At 35.1% G+C, this 18067-nt stretch overlaps 3 protein-coding genes across 7 annotated transcripts in view; all 3 read left to right on the forward strand.

Moving 5' to 3' along the window:
- Positions 1-360: 360 nt before the first annotated feature.
- LOC111000684 lies at positions 361-4016 on the forward strand. Its single transcript, XM_045630534.1, has 3 exons — positions 361-415; positions 535-1709; positions 3963-4016. The coding sequence occupies exons 2-3, from the start codon at positions 582-584 to the stop codon at positions 4014-4016; spliced, it is 1182 nt and encodes a 393-aa protein (XP_045486490.1). The 5' UTR covers positions 361-415; positions 535-581.
- A 327-nt stretch (positions 4017-4343) lies between these two features.
- LOC110995772 (protein lethal(2)essential for life) lies at positions 4344-10933 on the forward strand. Its single transcript, XM_022263088.2, has 3 exons — positions 4344-4438; positions 5138-5368; positions 10373-10933. Exons 2-3 carry the CDS (start codon positions 5138-5140, stop codon positions 10709-10711), a joined length of 570 nt encoding a protein of 189 aa, XP_022118780.2. The 5' UTR covers positions 4344-4438; the 3' UTR covers positions 10712-10933.
- Positions 10934-15442: 4509 nt separating this feature from the next.
- LOC110995781 (protein dead ringer) overlaps positions 15443-18067 on the forward strand; it is a 105865-nt gene continuing 103240 nt past the window's right edge. For all 5 annotated transcript variants that reach the window (XM_045634777.1, XM_045634796.1, XM_045634783.1 and 2 more), the window contains exon 1: positions 15443-15631. In XM_045634777.1, coding sequence (XP_045490733.1) covers positions 15584-15631 — 48 coding nt within the window. In that variant the 5' untranslated portion in view covers positions 15443-15583. The remainder of the gene's footprint in view (positions 15632-18067) is intronic.

The raw sequence follows: 18067 nt of genomic DNA on the forward strand, positions 1-18067 counted from the left end.
GATTACTATAGCCTTGTCACAGAGATTCAAACAGTACATTTCAAAATAACGCAAATGTCACAAACCACTAATATGAAATATTTTATCATGTCAATTGTCAAACATGACATAAAATTAGAATTGAAGAGAAATAAACAGTATAGGTTGTCATGTGTAAGTTGGCAGTGTGGCAGAAAAAGGTACTAATTTTGACAGTTGTGTTGACAGTTCTAACAGCTTGGTAGCCTCACGTGTGTCGGTGCTAATAATTTGTGTTTTAAAGTGTAAAAATCATTACGAAACATGCCAAAAGTAGTGCGGAGTGCAGCTAGAGAAATTATTCTAGCTGTAAAACGTTTTTGTGAAGAGGAGAAACGTAACAATGGGCCGATTATTCCATTTCAACAAGTGAATGCTCGAACAGCGGCTTTGACAGGTAAAGTATTGCCAGTTAAAAGTGATATTTATATCCCCAAATTTAGGGAAAAATAATAATTGCTTTTGAAAGTAAATGTGATTGATGGATAACTTAAAATATTTTTTGTTTTATTTAAGGTGTTTCTGAAAGAACCGTGAACCGTATAGTTTCAGAGGGAAAAATCATGGAAAGTAATTTTACAGCGAGAACTGAAGTCCCTAATCAAGCAGCTCAAGGACCTTCCACATCCACAGCTTGTGATGACAATTCCACACCAGAGAACACTACTTCCGAGGCTAAGACGATAAAACTAGTCACTCCAGGTAAAAGTAGAAAAAGAAAATTAACTGTTTCTGATTTGGATGACTTTGATCTTTGTGTTATTAGACGCAAAATCCAATCTTATTATTTAAATAATTCCGTCCCTACTCTCAGAAAATTACATTGTGATCTAAAGGCAGACATCAATTTCAAGGGTAGTATAGAATCTCTCAGAAAAATACTACACAAGTTGGGATTTAGTTATAAAAAGAATAAATCCAAAAGGATGGTTCTCATGGAGCGATATGATGTTGTTGCCTGGCGATCAAGATTTTTACGAGAAATAGACAATAATAGAAGGAGTGACAATCCGAGGCCAATCGTTTATTTGGACGAGACTTATTTACACCCTGGCTATAAAGTTAAAAAATGTTGGCAGTCTGAGGAAACTGAAGGTGTCCTTACAGAAGTCTCAGAAGGTCAGAGATGGATCATAGTGAATGCCGGAAGTGAGAAAGGTTTTATCCCCAATAGTCTTTTGTGTTTCAAATCTAAGACCAAAAGTGGAGATTATCACGACGAGATGAATGGAGATAACTTCAGTAAATGGCTACAAGAAAAGCTTATCCCAAACTTAGAGCCCAATTCATTAATAGTGATGGACAATGCGTCATATCACTGTATTAAAATAAATAAACGCGTGACAATGAACAGTAAGAAACAAGAGATGCAAGATTTCATAAAAAAAAACAATCTTTCATACTTGGAAACCATGAAAAAAGCAGAATTGTATGAAATTATAAAAACAATCAATCAGGAGAATGTCTACTTAATTGATGAAATATTAAAGAAACATGGTCATAAGGCTGTAAGACTTCCGCCTTATCATTGTGACTTTAATGCAATAGAATTCATTTGGAGTTCGTTCAAAAGAATATTTGCAGACACAAATGTTACTGGCCTCTCTGAAAACATGGAACAGAGAATCCATAGTGCATTTTCCAAAATAACTGCTGAAGAATGGCAGAAACACTGTAATCACGTTATAAATGTTGAAAATAATTATCGTATGACAGACAACCGCCTTGAAACAGTAATGGAACCATTTTTAATTGATTTGAATAGCAGCGACTCAGATTCTTCTGACACAGATGACTCTGAAGAATTCATGGAAGGAATAATGCCTCTAACAGACCATAATTACTATAAAAAATAATTTTTTGTTATTAAGTTTTTTATTTACCTTTAATGTAATATCTAAGAATATCCATCAATCCAAACTAAACAAAAAAAGTGGCAACACAGAGGGTTGTAGGAGGCGCCGCCACTGGAACGCCAACTTATACTTGACAGTCTATAGAATATATTGGTAAAACCATAGTTATCTAATATTACCTCTAAGCATACAGCAGTTAATAGGCCTTCTGTTCCATCATGTCATCGATCTTTAGGATAAATTATGCCTGTCACATAATGTTTTTCTTACTAGTAAGTGTTAATTTTATACAATTTCTCTAGTATTTTAAATGATCTAGTTGTTTATTGGTTAGCAGTGAACAGGCTCCAAAACCACTGGACCGATTAAATATTGACCGATTGATATTGGCAATTAAATATTTTCAAAAACGAATTTCACGAATATGAAAATCTAGATTAGGTATGAAACACAATTTGTGAGAAAAAAATAACTAAATCGCGTACGCTGTAGTAGCTATTGATAATAGAGCCGAGTATGTCTATGTCCCACAGTTTTATAGAATATTTTTTAAATAAAGACTAATATGTCTAACAAAAAGAATAAAAAAAAAATTGAATTTAAAAGTCCATTTACGTGGGAAGGCTATATAACAATTTGTTACAGCGGAATCGATACAGGAGGAACCGCAAAGCATATCTAGCAGAGAAATAATGCCATTGGCACGTAGAATGTACATTTATACTCACACGCTTAACTTCTATTCTAACAAAGTGGTTACATTTCCTACATTGGCATAAAGGTCGCCTATGTCTACTGTCCTACTATCTTATATTAGTTATTAGTATGGGGGAAACTACACAGCATTTGGGGAAACTACACATAATTTTGATTATATTTTTTTTATAAAACAAGCAGGAGGCTCACCTGATGTTAAGTTATAGCTCCGCCCATGGACACTCTCGATGCCAGAGGGCTCGCCAGTGCGATGCCGGCTTTTCAAGAATTGGTACGCTCTTTTCTTGAAGGACTCTAAGTCGAATTGGTTCGGAAATACGTCAGTGGGCAGCTGGTTCCACAGAGTGGTGGTGCGCGGCAAAAACTGCCTTGAAAACCGCGGCTTTGTGGAACGGCGGACGTCGAGGAGATACGGGTGGAATTTCGTATTCTGCCTTGACGTCCGATGTTGAAACTCGGCTGCAGGTATTAATCCGAACAACTCCTCTGAACACACTCCATGGTGAATGTGGTGGAAGATGCAGGTGACCCCACATCTCTACGCAACGCTAAAGGATCAAGCCGCTCGGAGAGAGATTGGTCGTCGACGATTCGAACCGTAATAATGTACAAATTGTTTTTAATTCCAATTTTATACATCTTTTTATCCAGAGAAATAAATATGACAAAAAATGTAGTCTGTGGAGGAAGGACGTTGCCGCTTTTCCTACGACTTAAAGGAAGGACCAGGCAACCACTGACTCGCCGACCTGAATCAGCCGGTTAGATTAAGCGATATGATGTGTTTCTGAATCCCACTCATATTGTTCTCACCTTTACCGTGAATGCTTCGTAAAGTAACAGTACTTGCAACTAATAATATGTGAACCGTATGGAGGCTTTAGAATTATGGACTAATCATAACATTATAATCTATTTATTTTGTAGTATCATAAGTACATTCTAGAATAATCTCGATACTGAACAAGGAGAACTTAATAAAAAAAAATTAATTTTGACGTAACGAAGATGGAATTTTGTTTGACAATACAATTAAATTTAGATGTTTGGATCATTACGCCCACGAAGAATGCAGCATTTATTCTCGAAAAACACCCACTTTTCTTTGATTCAATTACATTTTTAACAATCGTCAGACGACACTACAGTGACAAAAATTTAGTCAGGGATTGGAAAAACTATTATATTATAAAATTAAACATAAAAGTTAGCATTTGTTTCTACGACATTGAACAATTAAATTACAAAAAATTAAGTATAAGTCTTTTGATTTGTTATAGAAATTCCTTTTTATTTGCGTACCGTTGTTTAAGTTACATAAAAAAACTTAATTCTAATCCTAATACATTAATAAAACGTAATCTAATGCAGCACTTGAGTCCTGTGAGACAAAGCCTACTTCCAGCTGCTTTCATTCTTTTCTGATGTTAGCTCTTCTTGTCCAAGCTGTGAATCCTTTTCTATTTATATTGTCTGCCCATCTCTTGCTCTGTCTTCCTCTTTTGCTTTTTCCATCGCGTGGTTGCCATTCTTCAATTTCCACGTCCATTTTAACCTGCTATTTTTCATGTGCCCGGTCCATCGCCATTTCAATTGCCTTATTTTCTTTATAATGTCCTCTACTTTGGTCGCTGATCTGTCTGAGAGAAGTATAATTTAAATGTGCCCATAATATCCAATTATTCCCAATAATTTGTGCACCCTATACTCGTCAAGTTCAAGGCGCTCCCGTTGAATCATCACACGTGGGCAGCTGAAAATTTCTATTTAAATCTTTACTGAAACGTGGTCTCCTTAGTCTCGATACGACAGCAACGACGCGGCGCGCGCCAACGAAACAAAACAAGGTAGACTTATTGTTTTCATTAAATAATATTAATAATCGTATATAATCCATATTTATCTATGTTTACGTCCTTTTCAATAAGTTAGTTAATTATTATTTTTTAGAATTCAAGTGCCACTGTAATGTACTTTCCGGCAATGCACTTGCGAGCCTTCTGGCAATTTGAGTGTCCATGGGCGGCGGTATCACTTAACATTAGGTGAGCCTCCTGTCCGTTTACCTCCTGTTACATAAAAAAAATGGCAGCTCTCTTCAGCAGTTGATTATTGCTTTAACATTTAGATTAAATTATCTAGATTTGTATAATATTATGTATTTTCTAAAATTCTATTCTACGACAGATATGATTCAATATCTCCAAATAGATCGACTAAAATTTCATAGTAATATAAATCGTATTGCATCAGATCCAAAAGCGTTTTCAGGTGAATCATTCATGGAATGGTTCCAGATTTCTGTTGTTCTAGTTTTTAGATGCGATGTGGAATGCGTCTCTCTGATATATGTACTTTTAATTATAGGGAAAATAATGTATTTTCACAGATAGTTTGTCATAATCTAAAAAAAGTGTTTGTCGTTACAGTAAGGTACCTAAGGTAGCTCTGCTAGTGATATCTCTCCTCTTTGTTTGGTTTCTCCCATAGCGCAGCTGTTATGAGAAGACCCATGAGAACCTATAATAAACTTAATAAAATTGCAGATGTCCATAGTCCCAATGATGTTCCGCGACTGGTGGGATGACTGGGAGAGGCCTTCCCGCCTGCTCGACCAGCACTTCGGCATGGGCCTTCGCAGGGACGACCTTCTATCTTCTCTATCCACCCTACCATCCTCATCTCTTCTCAGGAATTCATACTTCAGGCCATGGAGAACGAGTCTTGCAAGACAAGAGTCTTCGAGCACAATTAATTTGACCAAGGAGAAATTCGAGGTAATCTAATTTTATATGATTTATGTTGGCAATGTTTTTGCGAAAATATTGAGTCCCAAGAAAGATATGACATCTTTCTTTCCTTGCTATCTTAAAACAAAGATCATGAAAGTAGTAGTTTTTCTTTACATATTAAACGGGTGAAAATAATTCACAGTGGGAAATTGGTTCCACCGCTATGTGGAACCAATTTCCCACTGTAGTATTTCTGAGCCAATTCGACTTAGGATCCTTCAAAAAGAGCGTTACAATTCTTTAAATACCGGCACGCAATTCCGAGCCCTCGTGCATTGAGAGTGTCCATGTGCGGCGGTATCACGTAACATCAACTGAGCCATCCTACTCATCCCCTTTATATATATTCATCATTCAATTTTCAACCGTGGTGGAAGGTAGTCCATAGCCGTGTTAAAAGTATTATTAGCCGTGTTATAAGTGTTATTATTCAATTTTTAACAATAGTGTTAGCTTTTATAAGTCAAATTTGAAGTAATACAGAATACGTAAAATCAGTGAAGTGAATAATAGTGAATCTAATCAAGCTATGAAGTGCCATGGCTGTAATAACGTATTAAATGTCGATCATTTTTTAAAGTGTAATAATTGCAAACGCAAGTTTTGTTATGAATGCCTTGATGTTGCTGCCGGGTCGACTAAGCAGCTCAGTGCTGAGCAATTGGCATCACTTAATTGTCCTCTGTGTCAGAATGTAACTCGGCGTAAAAACAATGACGATAATACTCCTGTCCGGCGGGGTCGCAATAACCAATCACCAAGCGCCTCCTCATATATAACGACGTGTAAAGAGCCGGAGTGTGATTTTGCCACGAAAACTTCTGCAGGCGCTGACTTTTCTAAGCAGCCGGTTACGTTGGACAGTATTAGCAAACTTATAGACTTGAAACTGTCCCCTGATTCATCGTTTATGCTAAATCTACGGTCCGCGCTTAGAAAGGACTTGAAGGACATGGTGACCGACGAGGTTAGCCGAGCTGTTGAGTTGGTAAAGGCTGACTTCACGACGACAACGGATTTTATCATCTTAGAACAAAATGATTTGAAGTCAAATATTGCAGACAAAGACAATCGAATCAGGGTACTCGAGACTGAACTTACGAAATCTCAAAACACGTTATCAAAACTCCAGAGTCGTTTATTTACAGTTGAAAAGATTTCACGTGACTTAAACCTCGAGATTCACGAGGTACCCGAAAGCAAGTCTGAGAATCTGATGGAGTTATTCAAAAAACTCTGTGAGTGTTTAAATGTTGTGGTATCTGAGAGTGATGTTAAAGCATGTCGTCGTGTAGCTAAGATGGACTCAAACTCCAAAAGGCCGCGAAACATACTAGTTACCCTCTCAACGCAGCGTCAGCGTGATACACTCTTGTCTGCGTTGACTCGCTTCAATAAGTCCCACCCTGACACCAAACTATCTACTACCGATATTGGTATTGGCGGCTCGTCGTCGAGCAGGATATACTTGTCTGAACATTTGTCTCCTGAAGCTAAAGAGTTACACCATGCGGCACGTAAATTTTCTACTGACAAGAACTACAGGTTTGTTTGGGTGCGATATGGCCAAATTTATGTTCGTAAGGATGAATCAAGCCCGGCCATTCTAATTAAAAGTCATGATTCCTTCACTAAATTGTCTTAATTGTTATTACTACTACTAATTTGTTTGTTTATCATTGCTTAGTAAGTTACTTGATCAATTTTTGTTTTTATATACTGGATCACACGTTATTTCCACAATGATTAATATATTTTATCAAAATGTAAACAGAATTCGTAGCAAGTTAACTCAATTTTCTTTAAATCTGTTAAATTCTAACTTCGATATTATATGCTTGACGGAAACGAACTTAAATATGAGTGTTTTCGATGGCGAAGTTGTTGACGCCCGTTACAATCTCTTCAGACGAGATCGTGCGGATTCCTCCAGTGCTAAAACCGAGGGAGGTGGAGTTTTACTCGCCGTCCATAAAAAATACCAGGTCATCCGTCAAGCATCGTGGGATAGTGATATGGAGGATGTCTGGGTTACTCTTATTCCTGAAGCACGTGACACTTCTCGCATAAATTTATGTGTTTGCTATTTGCCTCCTGATATTAGAATTAACAAGCTTGAACTCTTTTATAGCCATTGCCAAAATTTACTTCTTAATCGTTTCCCTTTGGATAATTTCTTATTAATTGGTGATTTTAACACACCTGATTACTCTGATTCGATTAATCCCTCTCTGTCAATTTCCCCTAACCCGAGTAAGAAGCTCCTTCTACTAAATGAATTAATGTCACTGTGTAATCTAAAACAGCATAACTTTATCACAAATGCAAACGCTCGCTTGTTGGATTTGGTGCTTTCTAATATAGATTGTATAAGTGTCAATGAAACACTTGCATTAAGTTTGTTAGATAAAAATCATCCCGCAATTTTGATTACTCTTTCTCCGATTCAGATTTCTAAAGGGCTTCAACGCGCTAACATTAAACGGCTTAATTTTGCTAAATGTAATTTTGAAAACATTAAATCTGAACTCCAGTCTGTGAACTGGTCCGAAATCTTATCGTCCCCTTGTATTGATGAGTGCACCGAAGCTTTTTATGAGCTTTTATTTGAAATAATATCAAGAAATACACCAAGTTGTTGTAGCAAATTCTCATCTTATCCAGTCTGGTACAGCAAATCCTTAATTAAATGTAATGAAGAAAAAAACTTATATCATAAACGGTTTAAGAGGTTTGGGAATCCCCGCGATTACGACGTTTTCTCTTTGCTGAGGGAGAGATGCAAATTTCTTACCAAGATTTGTTACGACAAGTATATCGCATCCATCGAGGACTCGTTGGTCAAGGACATAAAATCATTTTGGAGATTTGTGAATAATCGTAAAGGCCATATTTCAGTGCCTCACACCATGACACTTGAAAATACTTCTGAGACAGACGGTCAGGGGATATGTGACCTTTTTTCGCGATACTTTGGTTCAGTTTTTGACGATAAAACTAATAAAACTATATACACTGACCAATCTGGTGCTGTAAATAACACGTATTTTAATATATTATCTGGCTTTTCTATTACGGTAACAGATATCAAACGTAAAATAGATAGTTTGGATATTAACAAAGGGGCGGGTCCTGACCTTCTGCCTCCTATTTTCATAAAAAGTTGCGGAAAGGAGTTGTCCATTCCATTATGTGTTCTCTTTAATAAATCGTTAACTAGTGGTGTGTTTCCTAAGCGCTGGAAAACTGCCCACATAATACCTATTTATAAAAGTGGTGATAAGTCCAATTGTAAAAACTATAGACCGATAAGTATTTTATCTTGCGCTGCTAAATTATTTGAGTCAGTGATGTATACTCATCTGTTCAGTCATTTTAAGCCTGTTCTTTCAGACAAGCAACATGGTTTTGTTAGAAACAGGTCTACGGTCACTAACCTTCTGGAATACAAAAACTATCTCTGTCAAGTGTTTGCCACAGGTGGCCAAGTTGACTCTGTTTACACTGACTTCTCTAAGGCTTTTGACAAAGTAAATCACCTTCTGCTCTGTCATAAGTTAGCGTCACATGGTATCCACGGCAGTTTATATAGATGGATCTGCTCATACCTAGACTCTAGAACTCAGTTGGTTGCGTTAAAGGGCTTCATCTCTGCACCTATCGCAGTTACATCGGGAGTACCTCAGGGTTCCCACTTAGGGCCATTATTCTTCGTAGTTTTTATTAATGACCTTATTCAACAACTGTCCTGCAATTGTCTCTTATATGCAGATGACTTAAAAATATTTACTTCTATTACTAATTTAGATGACTGCTTAACATTACAGCGTGATATCAATACCGTATCACAATGGTGCAAGACGAACTACATGTATTTAAATATAGACAAGTGTTTTGTCATATCGTTTACTAATAAACGAAACAAAATCGTATGGAACTACGTCATAGATGGTCAATTAGTTAACAGATCAGATGTTGCAAAAGACCTAGGTATCCTGTTCGATGACAAGCTTTCATTCCGTGCCCACTATAGTCACATCACGTCTAAAGCAAACCATCTACTGGGTTTTATTCTTAGATCCACAAAAGGTTTTAAAAATCCTCGTAGCACCTTGTACTTATACTTCAGCCTCGTAAGAAGTATATTAGAATACGGTAGTCCTATATGGTCGCCGAATTATAAGGTGCACATTGACGATATTGAACGAATTCAGAGGAAATTTCTCAGAATTTTATGTTATCGTATAAAACCTGGCCGGTCTAACTTAAATTATTGCGATAGACTCCTGAAATTTAAAGTTCAACCATTAGAATCCAGACGCATAGTCTTCGACTTAGTTTACCTTTACAAAATCACCCACTCCATTATAGACTCTCCCGAACTACTAGCTCACATTAGCCTTAACATTAGATTTAGTGCCCGTAGAGCTAACGAAGTCAATTTATTTTCCCTTCAAACTTATAAGAATAACATCTCTTTTTACAACCCTTTGACCAGGATGGCTCGTCAATATAACGAGATGGCAAAGAGCAACCACTTACTTGTGGACATATTCTGTCGCAACATCAATAAATTCATTAGTGTCGTTAAAGACATCCTCCATCGTAGGTTAAGTGCTGACCCTTGTGGTCCTGGTTAACGTTACGTTAAATTGGTGTCGAGGAACTTATTATTATTATTATTATTGTTTTTTTTTTACTATGTTACCTTTGTTAGTTATGAGCCTTTTATTGATGTAACATTAATTTTGCAGTGTGCACATGGTTTTACATTAGAATCCTGTTCATAACTATTAGTTTTAAGTTTATTTTTGTAAAGATTATAATGTGTTTTGTGCACCAAATAAATAAATAAATAAATAAATAAATATAAAAAAATTGTGCATACCATACCACGCATTACACATTATTAAACATTTTATGAAATTCCTATTACTATTATTCAGGTTCTCAGTCGTCCTGTATTAAATACTATCTTTTAAATTTCAGGTTATCCTTGATGTTCAACAGTTTGCCCCTGAAGAGATCACAGTTAAGGCTTCCAATAACTCAGTGCTTGTAGAAGGCAAACACGAAGAGAAACAGGACGAACACGGCTTCGTTTCTCGTCAATTCACACGTCGCTACATCCTCCCCACTGGCTACGATGTTGCTGATGTCGTTAGTTCTCTCTCTTCTGATGGCGTCCTCACTATCACGGCTCCGAATAGAGCTCCACCAAACTCCGGGGAAAGGATCATCCCCATAACGAAAACTGGCCCCGCCAAGGAAACCCCCAGAACTGAACAACCTCGCGAACAAACTGTACCCATTATCACTTCTCCTTGATGTCCCAACACGCTTTAATAGGGTTGGCCAATAAGAAACTATTTAGTCATTTTTTACCTTTGAATTATCTTGGCAACCCTGGAAGCGATTCATCGTCACGTGAATAGCATTTATTTTTAACTCGATGTAGGCCAACATCGGGCAACGAAAAACGAATTATACGGAATGCAAACATCACTAATATGTAAACATGTAAAATAACAATAAATGTTTTTTTTATTATCTCTTTTTTATACTTAAATGTCAACATTTAAGCATATAACACTTTCTCGAACTCTGAAGGAAAATATCTATCGTGAGAAAACCGGCACTGATCACCTACTTGCCTCTAAGACAAATTAATATGAAACATAGGTACACAAATCTGAGGCTACTATCTACAAAGGTTGTCGCGATACTATTTTATTTGTTTTTTACATATGTAAATACACTCAACAAAGAAAATAATATTTATAAAAACCTCGTAAAAAAATTATTAAACTATTCGTTCCGAATTCCGATCAATGTATTTTAAATATGAAATTACCCTATTTGCAACATTGTATAAAATACTACATATAACACTGAATTAATAAGTAATAACACAAATTCTTTCGCATTCCGTTTGAATATTTTGCGTCTACTTCAGCGCTGACTTACAATTTATAAGCGTTATTCATTCGCACGCTTTTTAAGAACGATCATTACTTAGAAACACTTATGGATACTTTGCCCTAAGTAAACCGCGACTGTACATTAATGTTTAACAAATGTAGAATGCCGCAGAAAGCCATAAGGTCCACACGACTACAAATAATGAATAATAATTTCTACACTTGTTAATGTAGCCTCGGAGGTAGGGTTAACCGAGAAACAAAACGACGCCGACAATTTCTATTGTACACCTTCTAATTTAAATTCTCCTGCGGATATTCTATAGTTATGAGTTAAGTGCATATATATAAGATAATATAATAAGTACTACACTTACACAATATCATTAAGTTTCAAAAGTACAAAATTATAAGGTTACTGAGTCAAAAACAGTTTCGGCGCGAACTTTTCTGTTCAGCTCCCGCCAAATATTTCTCAAAACATTAACCATTGTCTCAGAGAAATAATTTTCTTTTATAATCTATGGTAGACAAGTTATGGATAGTATATAATTTAAAAAATCTCAAGTGGTACCTACTTTACTACCTATATTCCACAGATTTCCGCCATTTTTGTTCAAGGTGCAACCCTAAACACTGTGGTTCGTTTAATACGTGTTAATGTAGAAATGTCAAGTTTAGACGGACTTTCTATAATTTAAGCTAAGACTAGAGGGCAATAAAAGCGTTCGGCTAATTTAATTTTCCCGCTGAGTCTTGCACTTCAATATTATAGTTAATTTATCAACGTCTAGAGAGCACAGAGGGTTGGAGAAGCGATGCGCCCTTCCATTAAATTGTTGATAACTTTAAATTACGCCAAAGCGGCCATTAGTTTACAGTTTTCTTGCTTTTAATAAGATTACCTTATTGCTCTAAAATATCAATATTTACTTCTTTTTATTTTATTTAAAAAACTTTGGTAATACTCGCAAACTTATACATTGGTACATATGATAATTAAAATACAAGATGGAAAATTGATTTCAAAGTGTCAGGGATGCAACTATGGTAATCGACACCCAGCTTGTTTGTCACAATGCTCAATCTGGATATCGGTGAAGTTTGGTCACAAAGGTTCTCCTATAGGTAATAAATACATAATAAAAGTCCTGGTACAATGCGAGGTTTTAATTGTTATATAACATATACCTACCTCATGAAATTTTAATGGAAATCTGAATACCAATCAAGCAGTGAATTGTAATAGATTAAATTTAAGACGGCAAGAATTTCGATCAAAATAAAATATAAAATAGAACATTTGTTTTAACCTTTTTAATTTGGGAACTGACATCTAGTGCCCGATTATTGAATTAAGTATAATCTCATTACTATCCTTCACGACGGCGCTATTGTGAGAAATGACATATTAAGTTTAGTGACATCTATTATCTACTATATATATTTTGTTTCTAATAAACAAAGATTCATTAATTGATTGGTATTAAAAACATATTGATATATATTATATTACTACTGTTTAAGAAATCTAGGTTGCGACATTCTCGCAAATTTTATTTTATATTTAAATTTTATTTTTATATTTTATTTTATACCCATTAGCATTAGCAAATGTGTGAAATAAAAGTATGGAGTGGTAATAGATCTCTTGAGCATGGATCAGTTAAGTCTAAACGGAGAGAGGGAAGAGGGGGGAGGACTCATCAATCAGCCGCCAGCGATTACTAAGGTTGTGGTGGAAGTGACAGCCGTGTGAATCTTATTGCTAGATAATATCAACTTTTGATGAAAGAAGTTCCAGAGTGGTGCTAGTGTCTGTTTAATTTTAGCAATGATAAGCTTTATTAAAATCCATTCAATTATTATAAATTTTAAGCGTTTAATTTCGTATTAATATTATGATTATCAATATCTCAATTAAGATAGTTGTATAATACTGAATTGTAACGATGGTACCCTTAATGTTATGTATTATTAAATAGAACTACACATAATGAATCTTTATTTAATTAAATACAGTATACACGAATGTCAAAAACGAAACGATACCGCGATCCAGGGTACAGCGACATCTATTGTGGTAATTTTGTGAACACAATTTTTAAACAAAGTTTTGTTCTATAGTAAATTTTAAAATAAACATGGATATTAATTTAAAGCAATAAGATATGAATTTTAGTATCATATTATAAATGTATATATTTTTTTAAATAAAATTTTGCTAATCTTTTAATCTGGAAGATAATAAAGCATAAAATATTAAGACGTATTAAGTATAATGGGCTTCCATGTACGAGTTTCCACGACGTAATAATTAATAGGTACTTATGTGATAAATTAATGAACCGCGAGTATGTAACTTGAACCACCAAAAAACTGGTTCAGAGTGCAGTTCGACAAGCGATTGATCTGCCTGTTGTATTAATTGTTGCTGTCTGAACCTATCTACCTACGCTTATATTGTGGACTTAATATTGTATTAATAACCTTAAATATTATTAACTTTAATGGAAAAGTTAAAATATATTTCTAATAGGAAACAGAGAGAAGGTGCAGTTCAAACAGATGTGAAGAATCTCCCTCTGGCCATCCACTCTTGGAAGTTGGAACAATAAGCATTCGGTGGTGGAAGCACAGGCTGTCCTTCGTATTCTTGGGGGTAAAACTGGGCTGATAAACTTAAACATGACAGGGTTCGATTTCAGGGTACAGATATGTTAGGGACTACATATCTGTACCCTGAAACACTTAACCTACTTACTACCTAGTACCTACTATGGGGCCTAAACAGAAAATAAAAAATAAAATAAAATAGAAACGAAAGCAAAGATTTTATTGTGGTCAACAGGACCTCTTATACCTATCAGTACAATACCCACCTATTACTGAATAACATGAGCAGCAATAGGCTAGTTGCTTCAGCTTGCGACTCTCATCCTTGAGATCGATCCCCGGATGCCTACTAATGGCATTTGTCTATACCTATGAGCATTAACCATTCGCTTGACCAGTGAAGAAAAACAACGTGAGGAAACCGTCTTAAGTAGAGAACAAAAAGTCATCAGCAAGTGTCAAGCACGGGAGACGGATTTTGGGCATGAGTTGTAGCGCCACTGGTTTTTTTTATTCAAAAACATTCTCCACTCTCATCCCTCCAGGAATTACCTACTGCGTGCATTATGTACCCGCCATGTGAGTGCATATACTTAGTTGGCTCTGTGTAGATTGCTAGGATTATAATGTGTGCTTCATCTAAAATCAAACAAACAACAAAAAATAATACAAATAAATAAACCTGATAGATACTAGATGCTCCCCTTACAAAACCAAATTTCCTATTAAAAAGGATATGATATGACTTAACCAATGGATTGAGTTAATAAGGCAAAATATTTTAATAGAATCTAATAAATCATAATATCGAATAGATAACTGGCATACTTCGTCTGGCAGTTTCTCGAAAAACACTCAAATCACTCATTGAGTAGGTATTACAAGATCAAGCATTTTTCTTCCAGATAATCCAGACAAAAAATTACAAACATAAAAAATAATATACAATACAAAACTTAACCTACTATAAATTACATGCAAAGGTCAAAATAAAAAATGGGTTTATTGATAAAATACGGTTAATGTTCACATTGACGTATGACAATTATTAACTAAGTATATGAGGCACCCTTGGCAATGCAAACAATTATCTATAATCAAGCCACTTAATACTTTTTCTAAAACTGCTAATTATATTCTGTTGTCTTTAATCATAATATATTTTTAAATAAAATCCACCATACTAAATATGTATTGTATCTAATATATTCAAATACTGATTTAACGACGTCACCATGATCGGCTTTTGGTAAAAGAAATAAAAACTAATACAGTAAATTATTTGAATTAGTAAACCGCGTTAAACTTAATATAGAAAACATAAGATTTAAATGTATAGATTACTTCATCATAAGTATCATTAACATAACAATTAAACATCAAGCGATCTCGATTCGAAAAAAAACAATCGCCAGAGGCGGAGCGCGGAATCAATTTGATAGGAGCGTTTGATTCGCCATGACGTAAACGCCTATAGGCGGAGCTTGCTTAGAGGGGCGCTAGTGTGCCTCACACCATTCCGTGCGCGCGAACGCGACACACGTATCGCATATCGTATGTTCCGTGAGTGCCAGTGGACACGTGCCCGTGGCGTTATTATTTCCGTGTCTTTACAACCGCCAAGATTCGGGTTAAGAACCGTGAGCCGGTCCCGGCGTATGCCATGGCAGACGCCGACCGCGACTCTGATCTAGGAGACGATAGCCCAGTGGTAAGTACAATAATTGAATACCTATTTACTATGTGACGGGTTACAATAATCATTGAGGCATCTTAGAAGCGGCTGTTATGTTGTCCAAGCTTAATTCTAAATTATTCAATGGTGATTGTTATGAAAGTGATGATTATAGTCAACTACTCAATGTGCTAACTTAAAGGTACATTGTGTATTATGTTGGTTGTGATAAATTAAATGTTTGATTTTGTTGGTGGTGATTAATAAAAGGTTTTTATTGTATGTATGGATTGATTGCACTCATTTGAATTCTTGTTACTTGCAAGATTCAAATAAGAACGTTATACTTGTCTAATTGTAGGAAATTATGCACTTATGTTAGGTCAAGTTTTAAGATTAATAGGTAACTTGGTTACTATTATTATTGAAACAATAGCTTGGGTAGAGTAATATTGACTGATTTATTACCTATATAGATTTGATAAATTAAATAAATGGAATTGTAAAAAATATTTTGGAATTTTTTGTAGCATATCTTACACACAAAGTGAGTGTTATAATACGTACATAATACACAAATTCATTAGGTATATAGCCGACGCGAATCTGAATCGTACATGGCATCGGGCAGGGATAGGTACCAAAATATTGTAAATTCTTGAATATTGAAAAATGTTCCATTAACGACGTATTGCAGGTAAAAAATCAATTGTTTTCGTAAGGGCGCCTGCTTATTTCATGTCAAAACATGATTTTACCTGGCTTTAGACAATACTTTTACTGTTATTAACCAAACAATGACTTCACGATGGGTAGATTGCAACTAAAATACCACGAATCAATAAATTGGAAAGGAGGATTACATATTTGTAGTATTGAGCTTTGGGATCGTCATTTTGTTAAATGTATTGCTTAACACATCTTTACCTTAAGTTTTTACGGCGATAGGTATTTAGTTAAAATTTTAGTAGGTACTACACTCAGAAATGACTAATAATATAGTTTATATTAACATTTAAATGATTAATTTATACTCTGTTAATTTTCGCAAATTTCGAATCAAATTACTTTCAAAAATGGATTTCCAGTTAAACAAGAAGTTTTTACGTCAAGTTGACAGAATCCGCACATGTGTCTTTGGCGGTTAGTTTTTCGTAATGGCGCCGATATGATTATTAATAACAAAATTTAGTCCCGGATTTTATAATGCGGGATGAAAGGACGACCCTTCCAACATCTGTGCCGACTTAGCATTGTTTATTTAACGGAAATATTATTTCCCCAATTCATTTGTATATTCACTAACAAGCCATGTTCTGTTTAACAATTTCTAGGTATAAAAATCTTGTTTTTTAGGGTGCGAAGCGCTTAATATATTTTAAAGCAAACCGGAATTATAAAGCAAGTTTACCGATAGTACTCGATTATTGTTTTGTAGTTATTGTGATTATAGATATAGTACAGCTTGTGATTAAATAAATAAATTTGCATATAACTATTGAATAAAGTATATTTATTCTGTTATTTTATGGCTCATTAAAATTATTATAATAAAAGAATGTTCTATAGATTTCTACTACTTTATAATAACATATAGTAAATACATTAGAAGCTATGAATGAAAATTATCTAGTACTAAAAAATATATTTTTCATGAATTATTAATATTTATTTTTTATGTAGAGTGCCTAAGTATATATACGGTTGAATACGCTATTTCCACACGTTTTATTGTCTATGAAATCAAACTTTGCCATGTGCAAAAATAAAAGACATTTCAGCCTGCGTGTGACGAATCAATACATTGTACTTTAAATGATGTATTCTTAGAATAACTTTGGATTTTAATGATCTACCGGAACTCAATTTGACGGCTTCATCTACCTGTATACGTCGTTAGGCGACTATTTCGGTCTAGACTTATAACGTTTGAGTTAATCATTTATTCAGCGATCTGTCTGACGCTGGCGACATCTACCGGGAGGCCAAAGCGCACGCACGATTTATTATCGCTCGCCAGGGTTATCAATTCTTTGATATTGATATATCGTGGGTTTATTCGGCCATGTTTAATGTTCATAGAACTATATATGTAACGAGCTGTACTTAGGTTCGACATATCAACTTGAATCTTAGACCTAATAAAGACGCCTATATTTCTATCGTATGGACTTAGATAATTGTGAATTTGCGGCAATTTGGAGTAATAATGTTTGAAAGGACTTCAAAGGGCCATCTGGTAGCCCTACAGCGGATAAGGCCAAAAATTAATTAATCAAATCTAGCTGTCAGTCAGTGCACAATCGGCTAAAGTTAGACCTCGCTTCCTTTTCCTGTCACCGCGACGTTTCATTAAATGAAATAATTGGCGATCTTGCTGGAATTTATTTTTCGGTGATGACAACACTGATTTTCTACGTGATGAATTAATATTATAAAAATATAATCATAGTTAGGAAGTTTGTAATATGA

Source organism: Pieris rapae, chromosome 1 (genome assembly GCF_905147795.1).
Source record: "Pieris rapae chromosome 1, ilPieRapa1.1, whole genome shotgun sequence".
NCBI lineage: Eukaryota > Metazoa > Arthropoda > Insecta > Lepidoptera > Pieridae > Pieris > Pieris rapae.